Raw genomic sequence first — 21,859 nt, forward strand, 5'->3', positions numbered from 1 at the left:
TCCAGCTGCAAATTTTCCAACCAACTATGCATTACATAATTATAACCTTGATTATAAAAAGAATATTTTGATGTCTATGGAAGGTGACCAATTCAGTTATATTATACTTGACATTAACCAACAATTGAAAACAATCCTTAAGAGAAACTGGCCTTTATTATCAAGTTATTTATCTTTAAAACATGGAAACCAAGGAAATAGTGAAATTGATCTGTGTGTAAATATTAATGGTGGAGCAGTTGGCAACTCATCGCAGCTGTCCATGTGGCCTATCTTAGGATCAATAAAGCAACTGCCACCAAAGATCCGAAGTAGCTATAAGAATATGTTATTGGCTGGCATATGGGTTGGAAAATCAAAGTATGATTTTAAAACAGATGGTTCTAATTACTTGCAGAGATTTGTAAACACCTTTCCAACTGATATAGATTTTAGAGGAGCAATGATAAAAATAATTTTTTTGTTCTTGATTTGTGATTTACCTGCAAAAGCTAATATTTTGCATATGGTGCAATATAATGGTTACTTTGGCTGCACTGTGTCTAATTCCAGGTGTTCATAGAAATCACAGACATCTGTATATAAGTAGTAATGAATATGAACTGAGAACAGATGAAAGTCACCAACAAGATATTTTAAATAAAACTAATGGTGTAACTGGTTTGTCTGCATTACATAAATTAATGAAAATTCCAACAGGTGCACCAATTGACTACATGCATAGTGTCTGCTTAGGTTCAGTTAGATCATTATACTTTTATTGGAAGAAGTTTCAAATGCTTAATGAAGCTGATATAAATAAAATGAGCCAATAACATTCATCCTTTTTGATTCCAAGTTCAATAAACAGGCCTCCACAATCATTTAAAGAGGCTAAAGATTGGAAAGCATCACTGTGGAAATGTTTCCTTTTGTTCACTGGTCCAATTGTGTTACTAGATTTTCTGCCAGCTGAAAGCTACCTTAATTTTCTATATTTATCAAATGGTGTAAAAATTTGTCTTGAATCTACTAATATTGAACAACTTGAAAATGCAAAGTTTCTTTTGAAAAATTATCATAAATATTTGTCTACATTATCACAAAGTTGTTATACAATCAATAACCATTTACTTTTACATTTTCCTGATCAAGTTAAGAAATATGGTATTTTATCAGAGACATCTGCATTTAGCTTTGAATCAACCATGGGCAAACTGCGCAGATTGATAAGTGGTCCAAGAAATATTATTTCTGAAGTAGTCAGAAAACTTATACAGAAGCAAAGCGATGAGAAATGTAAGTCAAATATAGGTTCCAGCAAAAGTAATAGCATATATTCCTTGGGAAAAACAATTACTACCAATGTTTCCGCAAATTCTTATGCTAGAATTGTTATTTATGGCAAACAATTTAACTCCACAAAACATGATAGAAATGGAAAATATTCATCAATGCATTATGCCCAATTGAGCAATAATAATCATGTTATATGCAATTTTTTCTATTTTGATGGTAGTGATTGGATTGCAGCTGTAAATGAACTTGCTGATGGTACTGACTTTAGTGACTTTTATGAATCAACATTTAACCATACTCCTCACATAAAAGTATATAGTGGAAAGTCATTGGAAACCAAATATGTGAAGTGTGAAAATATAAAAAATAATTGCATTGTTTTAGAAAATTATGAATTGATTTAAGTTATTAATTGTTTATATGAGTTTGAACATGACTAAATTTTTAAACATTAAATACATGTCAATGTTTCTAACAAATGTTTGTGTCTTTTATATTTAAAGTGGTTTCTTTTATATCTTGTTGATGTAAAATGTAAATGCTAAACTAAAATACACCAGCTTGCCTATAATTTAAATTCTTATAATAATATTATGTACTTAGTTTATATTTAGATGGAGAAGCGATTGGTGACAAGCAGGTGCAACAAGCCACTAATAAATTATTGTGATAAATTATTACTATTATTTGATAAAGAGCAGCAATATTCAATTATTTCAAGCTGCTCTAATCTTATATTACCTGGATCAGTTATTAAACCTGGTTGCATCATTCAGGTAAAATACAACAATCAATTTTATGATGCAAAAGTTGTTGCTATTGGTAATCAAAATTTTGTTAATTCACAAAAGGAGCGCCTGGAAGAAAGGTTGCAGGAAACTAGTGTACATGGCCTAAGTTTCCTCAATGAGGAAGAAAATCTTCAACTTCTTGATAAACAGGTGTGATTATTGACAGCTATCAAAGTTATTGCTTTGGCCAAGTCACAAAATTATTTATAACTGATTATTTATTTCCAGATTTATACGCATAATGTAACAACACCGACACACAGTTCTACTGAAAGTGTTTATGAAGAAATACAAAACAAGATAAGAAGACTGGTTCAGGCTTTGCACAACTGGAGGCAATTCCTAATGATTTGATGGTAAGAAAGCTGTATTTCTAAAATTACTCACAAATGTCTCAAGTATATATGTCATATAATAGCTTGCTAACTACTCTAATATAATGAAATTCTCAGTTGATTTTAATATGTTTTAGGAATCTGAAGAAAATGTTGCTCCAGAACAAAAACTTGTAAATGTTCTTGAAAATTTGAATAAAACTATGTTAGTTATGACAAAATCAGTTGATAACCTTGCAGCAGAACAAGCAAAAACAAGATCTTTACTTAAAGGCGTAAGATTTAAACTAATTACTTTTAATATTTTAGAATTATATGCAATATATGCTTTACTAATAATAGTAAACAGATTATGTTTAAGATTTAGTTATTATGTTAAGTTTTAGTTATTTTACAGTTGTTTAAGGAAAAGAACATCACCCATACCCCAACAACTGTTAGCAGCACAGAACCAATTGTAAGTTACTAAGTAATGTATTGTATTTAAAGACTACAGGGGAAGACCCAAAGTTGTTCATTTTTTCTATATTTGAGAAAAATCAAATTTTGTCTTTAAAGATTTCAGTAGTCTTTCATGTTAATTTTTTTTAAATGCCTCGATAAACCCTGATAATGGTGGTTTTTATGCTTGTGTAAGAAGCCGTACCTGCCCCTTCAGTAGTAAGGCTATTAATAACAGTTAATCAATAATGAAGAATGTTATTACAAATTTTTTTCAACTGTAGACGCATGAGGGTGTTAATTTATGCACATTCATGCCATCGAAGTATGGTATTAAATTAGCGACACAATTACTCGGTACAGAAATTTTAAAGAAATTTTTTTCTATATAATCGATCCAAAAAGAAATTATACTGGCGAAAACGCAAGAAAAAGCTACCCTGATGAATTTCGTGTGGTAATAGAGAAAGTTAAAGAAGGAATTGCAAAACGCATTGGCGAACAGGCTATTGACACAGCTGTAAAAACCATCAACCAGCTGGGACTCGATCTAAAACGAAAATGTTTAATCAATTAAACTGAAAACAGTTTTATGTTGTATGATTTTATATTGCTTGCTAAATATTAACCTATTCTGCGTCCACTTTTTGAGCCTTTTGAGCTGACAGCATTGGATAAAAGAGCGTTTGTTTTTTTTGTAATGTACTCACTTTAATTTATCACTAAATCCATCGTTTCATAAAGTAGTTCTTTTATGTGTATTGTTCTATCTTATCTGTACTTTCGATTTTTAAAGTTTTAAATTCAATATTCTCATTTTAAATTAATTTGGATGTAGTATAGGCTAATTTTCTTCAAGGAATATGCTGTATATATTGATTTTCTTTCTTATATATATATACACACATACAAACACACTTATGTACATTGTTAACATTTTTAATTTAGTAGTAGTTTTATTAATAATTATAATCTTTAATTAGTTTTGAATGTAATTAACTTTTCAATTAAAATTAATTAAGATATTTGTTTTGGTTATTGATATTTAATCTATATCTGAGGATACGAGTTCATATTATTTGCAATCGGATTAAATCCGTAGGATCTTAAAAAATTTTGGTAAATATCTTTTGAATATTACAAAACCTTAAGATCTTCTAATATTCAAAATGTATTTTGTGTGCTAATTAGGACGCATTTTGTATGCCTGCGCACTTAATCTTGTAAGATCTTCCATTTCTTACAAATCTTACTAAGAAATTACACTATAAATTATGAAACTTATTAAGATCTTCCATCTCTTGCAAATCTTACTAAGAAATCGTACGAAAACTTACAAATCTTAATAAGGTCTTACTAGTTTTCTTGCACGTCTTGCAAGACTTACAAATCTTACTTAGAAACGTTTTAAGAAATCTTGTTAATTTTTTGAAGATTCGTAGCTCTGGGTATATATATATATATATATATATATATATATATATATATATATATATATATATATATATATATATATATATATATATATATATATATATATATATATATATAATTATGTATGTATGTATGTATGTATGTATGTATGTATGTATGTATGTATGTATGCATGCATGAATGTATGTATGTATGTATGTATGTATGTATGTATGTATGTATGTATGTATGTCTGTATGTATGTATGTATGTATGTATGTATGTATGTATGTATGTATGTATGTATGTATGTATGTATGTATGTATGTATGTATGTATGTATGTATGTATGTATGTATGTATGTATGTATGTATGTATGTATGTATGTATGTATGTATGTATGTATGTATGTATGTATGCATGTATGTATGTATATATAAACACACACATGTTATGAATTAGACAAACAGATGTACAATAATTTAAATATTGAAAATTCATGTGCGTGTGACAAACAAAGTGTCTTGGACCAGAGCTTCGAATATGCAAAGGATGGCTCATAAGAGGAATTTGAGCAGAATCTTCCATCAAACTGGGTAAATTGACAAATTATTTTGGGCTAATTGGAATATGGAATCATCACTGAAAAAAATGTCAAATCCAAATGATGATTGTTTATCAATTCAAGCTGAAATACATAAAGCTAACTGGTAATTAAGGATTTATTATTGTTAAATGATGTACTCTTTTAACATAATGACTTTAACATCTCTCTATTTATTTACATTCACAATATTTACACAAAATATTATTTTTTAAGAGATCTTTCAATTCTACTAAATTATTTGCATTATTTGCAATGACTGAAATAAATGTCCACTATACTCCTAAGGCACTTCACCTATACCTCTTTCTGAAATAAATTCGTTAAAGATTTGTCTTTGTAATTGAATTACGTGAAGAAACTATTTACGGCGGATTTGATTGACGTAGTTTATTTGATATGTTGTAAATATAGTTTAAGCGGTTTATTTTATGAGCATATTTGAGGTTCTTTGTATAGTATAAGTTGAAGGAAAACTTTTTGTAAAGGAAATTTTAAGGAGAAGAGAAAATGTAGAACTGAAACGTTGTGTTCGCTGCGAGAAAACAACAAGCTAACCGGGCACATGATGGAGCCATCTTCGAATAATTAGAACATCTTTGAAAAATACGATGGTATATCCGATCCCGCAATTTAGTCGCAGCGAACAAAAGTTGTTGCAGAGAAGCAACGCGTTGAGTTGACAGTGCTCTTTCCAGTTTTGTTGCGAAGTAATACTTAGTCTTCGATTGTTTGTGAGTAGAAGATAAGAAGGATGTGAAGAGAATCGAAGATGTCTATTTATCGAGTTTTTCCTTTGGATGCCTACGTGGCATGAGTTGTGTACGAAGCAGAAGATGAGAGATGAGGAACAAATGGATGTCTCTTTTGCTGATCTAAAAACGTTTCTCGTGTTTGGCAGAGTAGCCTGACGAGAGGGTGCGACTGGCGTTGTAGTTGGATTGCCAGAAGCGGTATTTGAGATTTGGATCCGCAAAAGAAACAATTGTTGTGATGTTCCGCAAAGCAAGAGTTGCTTTGAATTAAATGTGATCCCGAAGGATCAAGGAGGAGTGTAATTGAATTGCGTGAAGAAACTATTTACGGCGGATTTGATTGACGTAGTTTATTTGATATGTTGTAAATATAGTTTAAGCGGTTTATTTTATGAGCATATTTGAGGTTCTTTGTATAGTATAAATTGAAGGAAAACTTTTTGTAAAGGAAATTTTAAGGAGAAGAGAAAATGTAGAACTGAAACGTTGTGTTCGCTGCGAGAAAACAACAGTCTTTAAACTTTTTCTAGGTCTTTTCATACATTTAATAAATGCTTGTTAAAATTTCATATGATTAAGAAGTCATCCTTATTTTTGTTTCTTAAAATAAGTCTTTCATATTGTAAACATAAATTATTTTCATCCTAGATGATGACAAAGAAGTATGTGAGGAGTATGGAGACAATGTGGCAGCTGGAGAAATGGATAGCAATCAAATGAAAATTAAGAGTTGTACCAGCTCATCTGAAAAAAGACATGCAAATGTTTAGTTAGCAGAAAAGTCTATTCCAATGCCAGTTCTACCTAAAATGAAAACAAGTAAAAGAATATATTATTGATAACACTAATCTTGCTGTTAATTAAGTTTTTTTATTTTGTTTTTTTTATTATTTTTCTTTCTTTTACAATAAATAAACTAACCAAAGTTGTTCTTTTTTAATAAAAAAAAAAAAAGAAAAGAAAGAAACGACAATTAGTTATTTTCCTTCCTTCTTTCTTAGGAACCTTTTATGATATTCCATAAAAAGCAACGAGGAATAATTCAAGTCCAAAAATATTATCTGGTACCTTTTCCCTTCATGCTGTTGTTTTACTTTTTTTTTTAAATCATTTAAATTGATTTTTAGAGCTTCAAAATAACATATTAATGGTGTTTACTGTAGTAAGTTTTATGTTAAACGTTTTTAATGTTAATATGGTTTTTAAAGGTTATACTGCAACCTTTTCTTTACCTGATGGCTATTCTGGACTCACTGCTTTATCAGCCAACATACCAATGCCCTTTAAGTCAACTACTACCTCTTCTATATGTGAAGGTTTTTCTGGACTCAAGCAAGCATTAAATAATCATTCCATTAATAATATATCAGAATGCTCATTCACCAATCTTTCTTCTGGTATTCCTTAAACCTACAACAATTACTATAGAAGAGATTCTGCATGTGCTTGGGATGAGTTAATTAGCTCAAAAAATCTTGAAGATAATGGTAGGTTTATTTAAAATAATTATTTATTGTAGATTTTTATATAATCTCACTTCTTTTGAGACCCAGGTTGACATATTTGAAAATTTAACACATTAAGTAATTAATTACTTCACACTTTCAGTAATTTATAAGTACTGTTTCTTTTCAACTTAGGATTTCAACATAAAGTATTACGGAAGTTAGCCCAAATAACCTTGCAAATGAATGAAATTTCTAAAAAGTTAGCAATTAATGACACCAGGATGAAAGATGCTGAAACAGAGATACTAATACAACTTGATGATGCTAATGTTCTATATTAATTTGATTGAAAACTTGGAGCTGACAAAAAAGTTCTCAAAAAGTTTGTAAGTTATTTTTCATTAAAATATACTATTGATTAAAGTCATTGGGTGAATGTTATCTATATCTTGGGTATTGGGCAGGTATTACCAAAAATGTCCATTGAAAATTTAGATCTTCTATTGTGCAAGATTGCCACATTGTTCATAGAGATATTATTTTGTATTCTATTTTTATATCAGGTAAGGCAGCTATCTTCCATTGGCAGTAACAATCGAAAGAAAAGTGTTACAAACATGATAAACAGGTTAAAACATTTCTTTAATCAATAATACTAGTTTTGTAATGAAAAACAAATCCACCGATATTTTATTTTTAGAAAGATTTTAAAATGTTGAAATTCTCTTTTGACATGTTTAATATTTTGTTGCCAACGTTATATATCAATTCTTTTATTTTAAGGCTGATGACAAACAGACTTCAATCTAAGTATAATTTGGTTGGTTCGAAAGGAAAAGAAACAGTGAAATTACCTATGGAAGGGTTGAATATTTATAAAGCTATAATTGGTAGGATACTATTTAGATTTTAAATGTTAAAATTTAGGCAAGATGCAGATCTATATTGTTTTATTAAAAACTTTTTTGTATACTACTTTTTATTGGCTGCCTGCTGAAAATAGATAAATTTAGTTGAATTCACATAAAATAGATGAAAAACTTTCCATGCACAAGTTCATCAAAAAGTAAAATGAATCTGTTTACGACTACATGAAAATTGTAAACTTCATGTGTTCGTATAAAATAATGTGAATGGAAGATTTTCTTTTTTCCTTTCTCTGCATTTTTATTCACTTCACCAAGTTTGAATATTTTTGCATTTATTTTCTAGAATCGATTAAGCGTTGTGATACAAAAGCTACAGAAAAAGAAACTCGCACGTTTATAGCCTCCTGCTTGAAATATGTTCCTTATCGTTTTAATGGAGGTAAACGGAAATCCTGCAACCAGAAAGAAGAAGATGAAGAAGTTCTTGAAGGTGATAAAGAAAATCAAAATGACGATGACTGTGAAGTAGAGGGTGACGTTGAGTCAGACGAAAGCGAAGGTAGTGGTGAAAAAGAGAAAGAAATTACCCCCACTTGTAAATTTTTAAATACAAATACATTTTAGTAAATGTTTTAAAGTATTATCTTTCGAAAGTTCATAAAACGTAACGTCAGTTCAACGTTAAAAAATCAATGTTAATTTTTTAACGTTGAATCAACGTTGATTTTTTAACGTTGAATCAACGTTAATATTTCAACGTTGAATCAACGTTGATATTTCAACGTCGATATTTTGTTTCCAAATAAACCTTAAATCAACGTCGATAAATCAAGGTTGAATCAACGTTAAATCAACGTTGAAATGCTGGCTGGGATTGATGTTAAAGAGACTGGTCTATAGTTTGTAGCTTTCAGTTTGTCGCCTTTTTTGAATAGAGTTGTAATCTTTGCACATAACCATTGTTTTGGTAAAACTGCAGTTGAATGTGATCTATTTAATATAATATAATTGATAGTGCATTTGCTAACGCACTTGAAAATTCTTTTAAAACTCTTGGGTGTACTTTGTCGACACCAGCTGATTTATTTACATTTAGTTTCAATAATTGTTTTTCTATAAGTTCTAAGGTGAATAAAGGAGTTTGACATTTGACATTTGCATGATTTTGAACACTTGGTGGACTATTTTTTTCTTCTTTAACAAAGACTGAACTGAATAAATCATTTAGTATATTCGCAATTTTTGAACCTTCTGTTATTATTTCCCCATTTTTGACCTTCAATGCTTTGATTGTATTTTTTATCTTCGTCTTGCTGTTGATATAAGCATATACACTTTTTGGATTCTTTTTAGCGGTTGTTGTAAGCGTTTTTTCATATTTCTTAATTGCTTTTTAATTAACTTTTTCAGTGTACTACTTGTTTTTTTATATTCTTTTGTCAGTTATTTGTCTTTAAATCCATTGCTTTTGCAAGTATACCAAAGCTTTCTTTTATATTTTGATAAACATTTTAACTCGTTTGTCATCCAAAGAGGTTTACGTCTAACTATTTCATCGTATTGAAGCTTCGGAATAAAACCATCACATCCTTTATTATAAATTTCTAACAATTTTTTATAACACTCATTTACATCGAGAGTTTCAAACATTTTTTTCCCAATTATAATCATTAAAATATTTAGATAATTCATCATAATTTCCTTTATTGAACATAAATTTTTGATTAATTAACTTTTTTGTTTTATCTTCTGATTTTAAAGAAAATTTGAAGTCTAATATATGATGACCATTAGGGTACAGCGAGATTTATATGTTTTTGAAAAAAATAAAATTCAAGCTTAATAAAAGGTGTATTCCTATGTAAAATTAAATTTCAAGGTAGGTTTGTTATGAACCACTTTTTGATCAGAAAACGTGTTGGTACCCAAATTCTCATATTAACACATTATTAAAATAAAAAAATATTAAATTATTATAGAATTAACAAAATCCGTTTTTATGTAATAAACTCTCCTAATAAGCGCAGCGCCGGATTAATTTTAAAAGATATTTTCACTTGGCTCTCTGCTGTATAAAAGCTTTATACAAGATTGAAGTCTGTTATTATTTTAGTCGTTATTAGTTATTTAATCGAGATATTCATAAATGTCGAAAGTTAAGATTAGATCATCCACCACTGCAATTTCAGATTTTATTGGACCTGGAAAAGATTTTATTCCTAGTGAGCTGCCTACAAACAGAGCAGTTATTCAAAAAGGGATTTTACTAAAGAACACTAAAGCATATCATGCAATCTACACCATAATAAATATTCTAACAAAGATCTTGCTAGCGATCTGATTCCATTTGTTCTTGCTCAATTTAGAAAAGCAAATGTTAAGTTTCAACAGCCAGTTAATATTGGTGAGAAATCGCTTTATTATAGAATTAAAACCCTTTGGGAGAAAGTAGAAAACGTTGCATGGGGAAGAACTAAGGCAAAAGTAAAAGAAGAACTCAAATTGAAGTTAGATAAGCGAATGGACCTCATAACATGTCCTCATAAGATACATATGTGTGAACATGATCTGTCTGGATGTTCTTCCGCCTAAAATTGTAAAAGTAAAGCACATATACATTGCACCTGTATTTTTCTAAAAAAATTCCAACTATGGAGCTCAGGTGGTTATACAGTCAAAGAAATAAGACAGGTGAAAAGTCTGACATGCAAATGGGACATGCTGATAAGATTAAGACAACGAAACTTAGAAAAAAATATAACAGAAAAATCAGTGGCAAAAAATCTTATGAGGAAATAATGAAAAAACTACAAGATGATCAAGCATCATATGAGGTAAATATAATTTCATAATAATAAATATTTTCTTTGTTTTAATAGCAATATATATATATATATATATATATATACACACACACACACACACACACACACACACACACACACACACACACACACACACACACACACACACACACACACACACACACACACACACACACACACACATATACATATAAAACAAAAATGATATTTGTAAAAGTTTGGTTTTGGGTCACAGAAAAACAACATATAGAATTATATGAAGAATATCAAAAAAATATTTCTCCTGATATATCTCTCAATGACAACTATAATCCAGTTAATGTTAACTTTACTTTAAAGCAAGACAATGAAATTAAGTTGTTGGTTGAAAGGCTTTTAAAGGATAAATTAGGTGTCTATGCTTTCCTTGTAACACAATATTTAGAAAAAAAGTCAAGAAAAAACACTATGTCAATAAAAAACACAGCAATGGCTAGTATAAGGTAATCATATAGATTATTATTTTGTTGAGCAGCAAGAATTAATAAATATAAATATAAAATAGTTTTATTTTATAGGTTTGGGACTTCACCTGCTGCAACTGCAGCAACTGATACAAGTTATCTGCAAGATTTAATTGAAGTAGGATTTCTCACCCCTGAATAATCTTACCTTTGTGATCCTTCTAAGTTGACAAGAGCAAGAAAAAACTCATGGTAGTAGCAAAGAATAATGACAATTTCAATCTTCCAAAAGCAGATAATACTGGCATTTTCTTTGATGGAAGAAAAGATTCAACAAGAACGATGATAAATGATTCAAATGGACAGCTACATCCTATTATTATCAAAGAGCAACACATTACTGTGACTATAGAACCTGGTGATTGATATCTTGGTCATTTTACTCCAAATGCTAATACCCATTCAGATAAGCCAGCTATAAAGATTGCTGAAGGTGTTTATAATTTCCTTCAACAATATAATCTTACTGAATCATGCTCAGTACTTGGAGCTGATAGTACTTCATTTAACACCGGCTGGAAAGGTGGTGCTATAACACATCTTGAAAAGCTGTTAGGTCACAATTCCAACTGGGCCAAATGCATGCTTCATTCAAATGAGTTATTTTTGCGTCACCTAATAGAAGGAATTGATGGACTAACACCATGTAGTACTGGCTTTGTAGGTCCAGTGGGAAAATGTCTTGCTGATGTTAATAAAATGGAGTACAATCCTCAATTTAAAGCTCTTCCAGAAGGAGAGAGCTTTGTTGACATTCCAGAAACAATACTAAAAAATATGTCAACAGATCTAAAACAAACCTACAAGTTATGTAAAGCAGTTAAGATTGCCACCTAATCTTAGAGAAATTCAATGTGGCCCCTTCAGTCATGCCAGATGGCTCACTACTGGCATGAGAATAGTCTTTATGTGGACAAGGAAACATGACTTAACTAATCAGAATTTGAAAAATCTTGAGTTACTTGTCTTGTTTTGTTTACAATTTTACTTTAAACTTCTTTTTGACATTAAAGTTAAAGACAGACTTGAAGATGCTTCCAATGACATTCCTTCTCAATTGAGAATTCTTAGAAATCAACCTGTTATAGTAAGAGAAATTGTGACTCCCTACATCCAGTTAGGCGCTTGGTATGCGAACCATGAAAGTTTATTAATTTCTTTATTATCTATTAAAAATGCAGAAAACCGCAACTTTGCAGTTGACCGAATTTTAGAACAAAGGGGTAATGATATCCTGGGAGACATGCGAATCAGACCAAGAAAAACACCTAAACTGAACTTTGCAGCAACTACTCTTCATGAGCTAGTCAAATGGGAAAATGGTAAAGTACAAGAACCTGTTTTTACTTGTTCACTCTCTAAAGATAAGTTGGTATTGTTAAGAATGACACCTCTAATAACTCCTTCTGTTAAAATTCATACTCAAAGTACCGAGCGTGCTGTAAAACAAGTGACAGTAGCATCCATGTCAGTAGTTGGACCAGATGCAAGAGATGGATATATAAGAGCTAGAGCTCAACATAGAGAGTTGCTACCTGTTTTAAAAACAAAGAAAAAAATTTTTAAAAATTTTCAATGTGAATAGATTTGAAAGATATGTTATTTTGTTTATTGTTTTTTTTAATAGTGTTATAGTTGTGTTATCAAAATATTATTTGAGTAAGATGGGATAAACCTCCTGTTTTTTGGGGAAACCGCATCACTGGCACCACCTTTATTTCTAATGAAACAAAAAAAAACAACTGTTATAAGCAAATTTGTTTATCATTAAAACCTCATTAAAAATTGAAGACCCTCTTCCCTGAAATGTCCAGAATCTTCATTGCTGGTAGGATTCATGCAAGATAATGACTTTGAAACAAGTATCAAAAAAACTTGCAACTGGTATAGAAACATTATTTGCATTTAATATTTCATCGCAATGAAAAAGAAGGACATGTAAAACATAATAAAGGACAAATGTGACAAATAAGATTTTACTAAATTTTGCAATTTCTAAAAGTGAAAATTTGGGTATCAAAACTTTTTCCGATCAAAGATTTTTTTAAGGAAACCCTATTTAAAATTTGATTTTACATAAGAATACACCTTTTCTTAAGTTTTTAGAAGAAAATAAAATTCTCACTGTACCCTAATGACCATGTTGTATATTTCCTTGAGGTGGAGAGTGTTCTAACATGAATATTCCACCATTTGATTCAGTAAAAATTAAATCAAGAACATTTGTTTGTCGGTTTGCGTTCATTTGAAATGTCGGTTTTATCACATTTTGATGCAGAAAATTGTCTTGGAAACATTCAATAAATGCTGAAGCTGATTTGTTATTGTCATTAACAATACCAATATTTTCATTATTCCACTTAACCATATGAAATTAAAATCACCACATAGCAATAAACCATTATATTTTCTATTTTCAATTAAATTAGTTGCACAGTTAATTGATTTTATTATGTTTTCACATACTTCAAAACTGCTATCACCTGTACCATAAATGCATCCACATAATATCTGTTTATTTCTTTTATCAATCGAACACCATATCTGCTCAATGCCATTATTGTTTAAAATACTATTTGATACTTCAAATAATTTGATACTATTGCGAACATAAAATCAAACACCACCACCCTTGCTATAAGAACGATCTTTGCGATATATTGAATAACCTGGTACATATATTGAAAAGAAATCTGTCTTCCATGTTTCACAAACCATTATTATTTGAGGTTTTTTAACTTCAATTTCTAACATAAATCTTCATACTTGTTATTTAACGACGTTGCATTGGTGTACCAACAAGACAGACATCTTTTAACATTGCTATTTTTGGTTGTTTTTTGGTATTTTGGTTGATTATCGATAAGGATTTCAACAAGTCTGTTGCCTCTAATCCTATATCGAAAAGGTTTATTCAACTTGCCGTTTTCATCTAAATTTGCATTTTTTTCATTTCTTTCTTTGACCAGTTCTCTTGTAAGGTTTCTTTCAGCTACATTTTGATCAGAACTGATATAAATATTTGTAAATTTATTGCTATTTTTAGCAATAAATTTACAAATATTTGTATCAGAATAATTTAACTAACTCAATTAATAAATCAGACAGATTAGTTACTATAGAAGCATTTAACAATTTTGCAAAGAGTAAAAAGTTTAATCGAGTTCATTCATCTAAATCATTTAGCAGGGTACCGCATTGATACAATTCAATTTAAAATAAAAGATCCAAGAAACCTTCAAAATACAATTCAATTTAAAATAATAGAATCCAAGAAACCATCAAATTCTAAAGAAATGTTTATTTTGTGATCAGTCGCATAAATCGCAGTACTATTGTTCAGCAACTAATATTCAATCAAGAAAGAAAATAATCCGACACAAAAAACTTTGCTTCAAGTGCCGACATATCAGTAAACAGTGATTATCTTAAATAAAATGTTTTAAATGCTGACCGCATCCTTAAACTGTATATGTATTATTACACAGAATTCAAACCTATGAAAGAATCTCAACATAATCAATCTAAAGGTCAATTTACTGCTGCAGAGGATACATTCAATGCTGCAGAGGATACATCTGAGGTTCAACAACAAGTTGCAGACTGAATTAAATCAAGTTATGATCAAAATGTCATTTTACATAATTGCAGGTTACCATTCGATACTTCTAGGGATAACCGATTCTGGCTCATCAACCATAAGTGAACCATTAATTTTTTCCGTGCATGATATGGTCCAAACGTTTTTTATATTATCTCCTTTTTTTTTCACGCCGTGCAGGATTCCCCCCCCCCCCCTCCCCGTGCAGGATTTCACGCTGAATAGAAAAAGTAAAATGTTTTTTTTCATTTTTCACGTCATGCCGTCAGTTGGATTCAATTTTTTTCTCATCATCTTTCTCGTTAACATCATCATGCGCAAGTTCGTTATCCTGTTTGTTTGTTGTTTTTTTTTGCCATCTTCGATCAATCGTATTTCAAATTCATCATATTCTATTCGTCTTTCTATTCCATCTATGAGCATTTCTTTTAATTTCCAACCTAGTGTTATGGAATGTTCTATCATTATTTTTTTCTCAAAGTCATCGACATTATTTTCAACTGAACTAATTTTTTATAATACAAGAAAAAAAATTTTTATATCATTTTACACTATGCGTAATAATAAACCTGACCAAGAAGCCGATAAAAGCTTCCGGATTGTCCGACTTGCGCGTCATCAGAGTTGAGTGTGACGACTAGCCTTCTTCCAGAGCCAACGCTGGGGATGGAGTCGGCTTCTCCAAAATTTCTTTAAAAGGAGATGGTGGTGGTAAAAGCCAATGGAAGCGGTGGATTGATACAGCAATCCTGACGACTTGTTGTTAAAAGAGGTTAGGTTTGATCCGTTCCACAAGGACAAGTAAAAATATTCCAATCCAGAGGATGAAAAAATGCACTTGCTGTTGCTATCATAACCAACAAAGTTTGTGTAGTTTTTACCATTATAGGAAGTCCATGGACTGAGTACAGTTCCATTTACTGGAGGTAAATTACTGTCATACATTCTAACTCTAGATTCCCACTAGTTTCCAGAGGCTCTAACGATGTGCACTCTAATGTATTTTAAATAAACACCATTTCCTTTACCTGCAGAGTTTAACAATACGTATTCGTTTCCGTAGATAGTGCTTAAATATCTGAACGTTCTAGAGTACAGCTTATAAAACGGCAAGGAGGGAGGGATTGTTAAGAGTGTAGTGATGAAGGATTGAATCCAGTAGGTTATGGTACATAACATCCTTGAAAAGAGTTGGCATAGAATGCTCCACCAAGAGGAGAGAATAGCAAGTCGCAGGGAAAAACAGTGCTGTCTGTGGTTTCTGAATAATTTCCAACTCCAATTTCTCCGTCTGCATAAATTCTTATGAAAACATTTCCAGGGACGCTTAGTCCTCCTGTGACTGTTCCGTTGATAGCTAGCCACAATCTTCTTAGAACTCCAGGACCGTCAGAGTAGGTGAAAACTGTTACTGCATCAGGCAATCCAGGGCTACTGTTTGTGATTTTAATCCTAAACTTGTAAATCCTGATCCTGGTACAAGACTTGAAAGATTTTTGAGACAAGACATCCACATAGCTTTTTGTAGCAGCGTCTTGCACGTTTGTGGGTTCAGACACATTGATGAGTTTGTGCGAGTTTAAATCGAGGTCTGAGGTTATACTTCCTATTCCAGAGGATGCGTGAGTATCTACATAGTTTTTAGTAGCAACGTCTGTGGATAATGTGGGTTCAACTAGATTTGTTAGTTTGTGTGACGTCATGATAATGTTTGTGTAAAAGATATTTGAGTATGCTACTTTAGTGTCTACATAGCTTTTTGTTGCAGCATCGCGTAAACTGGTTGGATGAGATACGTTGATCAATTTTTGAGAATTCAAACCGATATCTCCGCTGATCGTGCTAGATCAGTCTGTTTTTACACACAGGCTTGTGCTTACATTGACATAGTTTTTTGTAGCTGCGTCATGCAGACTTGTAGGCTCATTCACATTGATGAGTTTGTGAGAGTTTAAATCCAAGTCTGAGGTAATGGTTCCTCCACCAGTTCTACATGATGAGTGTGTGTCTACATAGGTTTTAGTAGCAGCGCCATGGAAGTTGACGGGTTGTGTCAAGTTGATTATTTTCTTGGAGTTTAAATCAATGTCTGAAGTAATGGTGCTAGATCCATCAGTTCTTATAAAAGCGTTTCTAGTAAGGTCTGTTGAAAGAGGATCAAAATATACACTGAATTCGCTTCTGTTGAATTTATCAATCATTTTTATATGTCTACAATTTTATTTTTACCAAAGCGTGTTGATCACGCTTTGCAAGTCGTTTCCTTCATCAAGCTTCTACAAGTGAAGGTTGAGCATAAGAGTTAAAGCTATATTTTTTATCTCCGTCTTTATACCAACATACCCAATGGAACCCATTTGTGGTTGAATCTCCTGTATTCACTATTCCGCATTCTTTTTACTTACCTTTTTCGGTAGCTCATCTCTTACAAAAACGCCTTTAAAGTTTTTTATTTTTAGTTTTTTTGCTGCCTCTATTTGCTGAAAATTTGATATAGGCTCGTTTGACAATATTACTCCTTCTACATTGATCTTTTTTTTTATTTCGATAGTTTTTTATATTTCACAAGTAAAATTCATGAATTAATTGTAATTTAATTTGTAATGCCCGTATGCCAACGTGTGTATTCCATCCTCTAATATGACTCTTTTATCATCATCAGCGCTAAGTGCTACTTTGTTTATTTCTTCTGTGAATACTTTATGTAAATTGGATCTTATCACGCTAATGCTCCTTACCAGTTCTTTTTTACTTACCAAGCAGTTTTTGTAATCTTCATGTGTGATGTATTTCTTCATTATATTTTTCTTCACCTCTTTGCATTTTTTGTAATCTTTTTCATGCAGTTTGTAAGAATACAATTTTGATCTGTGTCCAACAAATTCCTTAATCTGTTTTCCAGAGATCTCATCTTTAAACATTCCTATCACCTTTTTGTTTGCACCTACCTTAAACCCAACACTGCTATTAGCTGGATGGTCTTTATCAAATTCACTCGTGTCGAATTCACTCTCTACATCTTTTGAAACGTCTTTGTAAAAATCATCTGTCTTGATTTCATAAATCAACGAGTTCGTATCCGTCTGTAACAACTTTGCACCATTAGAATACATTTTCCTTACGTAATCATAAATGAAATTCAAACATCAAAGTTTCGCTAAAATCCAATATGCACATTCCCAAATAAATCGGCTGTCATATACCAACTTTGTTTTTTCATGTGAAGGGCGATCAAGTTTTCATCAAATATCGTTTGGCTATCGTAATTCGGTTTAAAAGGCAATTTCATGGTTTCTTCTTTTTTTGCCATAAGTTTCACGTTCACTCGCTTTTCAATATTCTCCATGATTTTCCAAACACCGAATTGTTCATCAGCTTAAAAAAATTCTTCTCAAAGTTGTTTGTTGCTTTAGTTCTTAAATTTGTATTGAGATCGATGAACTCTCTCAGCCAATCTCGCTCTTTAAACTATAATACCGTATTTACCTTTGAAATTTTTAATCCCAATCCCTCATACAGTTTAAGATTCTCATTAGGGTGTATCAAAAAACAACTTTTTTTGAATTTGATTATGTAATAGAGCGGAAAAGTTGCATAATGCTAAAAAAAATAATTGTGCCAAATTTTTTTGTATATATTTAATATCTTCAGTTCGCGGTTGGGTTTTATTTTTCTTACAAAAACGCATTTTTTGACCTTTTTTATAAAATAAAAGTAACAAATTCTATGCATATACTAGAGTTGAATTAGAGTTTAAACATTACAAAATGATCAGGTTAGAAATGGTTAGAATTTTTAAGAAAATATTTCAATGTCTTCAGCTGCTGGTTTGAGGGCTGAGTTTTTAAGAAAAAACACTGTTTAATGAGTTTCTGGCAAACAAGCTCTGCAGTCCATAATATACAATTAAAGTTATATAGAAAATATTTTTGAAAAATGTTTAAACTTTCGCTGTAATAAAGTTCAACTATCTGATCCATTTGGATCTTTCTCAAGCTGTCTTTTTGTGTTGAATAAAGGCATTATTTTTAGCAATGCAAGTCTTGCACGAATGAAGCCGTCTCTTTTAGTTAAACCGCAAACTTGATCTGAAGCTTCGGTTACAAGTTTGATGCATCTCTCTACTCCTTGAGTATGGCGTGGAGAATACTGCACATCTGGAAGATAAACATTTGTTAACATTTCAATTAGATTTTCATCTGAAATGTGAGTGGTAATCGGAGGTTCATTTAGTTCACATTTTTTCTAATCAATTAGATCTACATAGTCTTTTGCTTCAAAATTGATTTCTGGTATAGGGAACTTTCGAACTTTGTTTGTTTTCATCGATCTTGCTTTCATTATCAGTTGTAATGCCAATTTCCTAACATTTTCGCGAGCATCCGATATCATAGCAAGAAGCATGTTTTCTTGATGCCCAAAAAAACCATTTCTTTGTATAACTGGATTGATGATACTTTTTATTTCACTACTGGCATACCTGGATAAATTGATAGTTAGCCATAAATGTCTAGCACCTTCCGTGCACGAGGGATTACATCTTATATTGAACCACATTTGGCAGTAAACTTTAATAACAAACTCAACTATTTCTCTCAGCCTGATATTCTGATTGCAGTGGTCACCCACCTGGCATGGTTAAGTTTTCCAGGATTTCGGTTAGCCAAAGCGTTTGGACAATAACCTGTAGATATTGCTTTGCAAATATCAAGTAAGTATATTTGGTCAGAACTAAGAGATTTTTTGTCTATTTTTGGCAATGTGACACTGACAGGAATGTAGTTGACTAATCGGAAGAGAATTAATTTCTCTTCCGATTGGTCCAGACCATCCGTTAGGTCCTGATGTAGGTCCGTTTAGTTTTTGAATTAGATGCCGTAGAGGCAGTTCATTAGCATGTATTTGACAGATAAACCAGTGGACAGGTCTTTTTAGTTCTAACTCGAACAAAGCAATAAAACCATTAAGAAATCCGGTATTGACAGCTGTCCCGTCACAACCCATGGCAACTAACTGAGATTTATCAATGTTGTTTTGAGTTTAAAATGTTTATATACTTGTCTTAATGCTGTATCCATCCCCTGATGCAGTCTCTATATGCCTTAGATACTTTGAACCTGGTTCCTGTACAAAACTTACATGTTCTTCTTTTATAGTTTTTCGTATATTTTTCTCCATGTTTGTATCATTTACTAATGTTGTATCTTTTCTTCCATCAAAATACAAACCTTCAAACATTTGAATATTTTTATGGTCTAAATGTTGCATTTTAAGTCTGTTTTTCTTTCGTTCTCTTTTAATCTTGTTTTTATCAATTACTTTAGATTTGTCTCCTTTTGAAATTATGTCCATATCTTCCAGCACAGCACACGCTATAAAGCACCTCTGCTTGAAACACCTACTCTATCGCAGGCTTGTGCTAAGGATAGTAACGGTGATTTCATTTGTTCAGTTTTATCTTTTCCGTTCCATTTTCGCTTACGGATTTCAGCTGTGTCTAAATAATCTGCATCTGATTCTGAGTCAGTATTCCAAATCACAGCGTCATCAGAGTCAGAATCTTGAGATATAGAATAAAAACATAAATTCTGAATGCGTCTTGATGATATTGCTTGAGCTTCAATACCTGTAATAGCTAAAGACTGTGTAGATGGGTGATGATGTGTATACAGAGTATGAAAACGTGCTGTTGCGTGTCCGCACCTTCCTGATTGGTTGAAATTCATCACGTGATCATGACGTTGGTAATCACGTGATCGATGACGTCATCATATCGTCACGTCATGGACGTCACAATCACGTTGTGTCGTCGTGCAAGCACGACTCCCCAACATGATCGTGTCATCCATGGTGACGATATGATGACGTCATCGATGATGTGATTGGAACCAACAACTTCATGATCACGTGATTACCAACGTCATGATCACGTGATGAATTTCAACCAATCAGGAAGGTGCGGACACGCAACTGCACGTTTTCATCCTCTGTATACAAATTTGTAAATAGAGAATTGCTGAAAAATAAAAATACATCAGAAACAGCTTCCATTATAGAAAAAAAATGAATAAAATATGCGTTTAACAAATATATGTATAAAATATATTATGAAAAAACACCGTTTAAAAACGTAATAAATACCGTGTAAAATAATGAAAAAAACACCGTGTAAAATAATGAAAAAAACACCCTGTAAAATAATGAAAAAAAACACCGTTAAAATATACTAAAAAAATGCCTACCTTTACTAGGGAAATTCCCTGGGAAATTACTAGTTTCCAGGCCCCAAAGATGCTAAACCGCGCATGTTTACAAATAAAGAAAAAATAAAATGAACAACAAAGTTACCTTCCTTCGACGCCATTTTGGAAAAAATTTGAGTAGAGCTTCGCCGTCCGATCTCCTTTGGGGCTTTCGCCCAAATGCTAGATTAACGTTCGCACCGGTATATATAGAGAAAACGACCCTTAAGTAAACAAACGACGGCCCTTATGTAAACAAAACGTTGCGGGGGGTCCCAAATCGACCAATCAGATTGCAGAGAAAAGTAAACAAAAAAACCAAACGACCAATCAGATTGCAGAGAAAAGTAAACAAAAAGAAAAACCGGGGGTAAGTAAGGATAATATATATGCGGACGTGTTAGTAAAAATAATGAAAAAGCACCATTTAAAAATGATGATAATAATGCTTTTATATAACATTTGTAATAGTATCTGTTAAAGAAAGAATAATATATAAATATAGGTGAGAATATAAATAGATTAATATATATTATATATTCAATTGATTAATATAATATTAATTTTTTCTTTGAAAATGTTGTGGGAAGAAGTGTTAGATGATTCGTTATATGAAGCTACACATTATTATTATTCAGAAATTCGTGGCGATTCATCATCAACAAAAAATCTTTTTAATGTGACGAATGAATTTACTTTACCTTTTGTTGATTTTAGAAAAACTGTAACTCGAAATATGTTGAAGAGAGATTC

The 21,859-nt window shown here is 31.4% G+C and overlaps 1 protein-coding gene and 2 pseudogenes across 4 annotated transcripts in view; all 3 read left to right on the forward strand.

Annotated features, from left to right (window-relative positions):
• The window catches only part of LOC149889268 (uncharacterized), a 3,039-nt pseudogene extending 1,282 nt beyond the window's left edge, over positions 1–1,757 (forward strand). Inside the window, exon 2 of the transcript XR_016451418.1 lies at positions 1–1,757. This exon is cut by the window's left edge and continues 59 nt beyond it. The product of XR_016451418.1 is annotated as an uncharacterized LOC149889268 (transcript).
• LOC145188583 (uncharacterized) lies at positions 806–3,515 on the forward strand. Of its 3 annotated transcripts, none has more exons than XM_090083810.1 (5): positions 806–2,219; positions 2,298–2,425; positions 2,542–2,679; positions 2,802–2,861; positions 3,130–3,253. In XM_090083810.1, the coding sequence occupies exons 2-5, from the start codon at positions 2,423–2,425 to the stop codon at positions 3,235–3,237; spliced, it is 309 nt and encodes a 102-aa protein (XP_089939936.1). In that variant the 5' UTR covers positions 806–2,219; positions 2,298–2,422; the 3' UTR covers positions 3,238–3,253. The 3 variants fall into 3 exon arrangements, 2 of the variants coding, with proteins under 2 accessions (XP_089939936.1, XP_089939937.1); XR_016451417.1 differs by having other exon boundaries at positions 1,893–2,219; XM_090083811.1 differs by having other exon boundaries at positions 1,895–2,219; positions 3,251–3,515.
• Positions 3,516–4,743: 1,228 nt separating this feature from the next.
• Positions 4,744–8,559, forward strand: LOC149889269 (uncharacterized; annotated as a pseudogene).
• The last annotated feature ends 13,300 nt before the right edge of the window (positions 8,560–21,859 follow it).

The sequence above is a fragment of the Hydra viridissima genome, unplaced genomic scaffold, assembly GCF_058129835.1.
Source record: "Hydra viridissima isolate aposymbiotic clone 2 unplaced genomic scaffold, HvirCarnegie_v1 scaffold_4, whole genome shotgun sequence".
Lineage (NCBI taxonomy): Eukaryota > Metazoa > Cnidaria > Hydrozoa > Anthoathecata > Hydridae > Hydra > Hydra viridissima.

Excerpts from the sequence above, each read along its gene's own strand:
- LOC145188583 (XM_090083810.1), top strand. Across the intron at positions 2,680-2,801 it reads CAAGATCTTTACTTAAAGGC|TTGTTTAAGGAAAAGAACAT; the intron begins GTAAGATTTAAA and ends GTTATTTTACAG. Across the intron at positions 2,862-3,129 it reads TTAGCAGCACAGAACCAATT|ACGCATGAGGGTGTTAATTT; the intron begins GTAAGTTACTAA and ends TTTCAACTGTAG.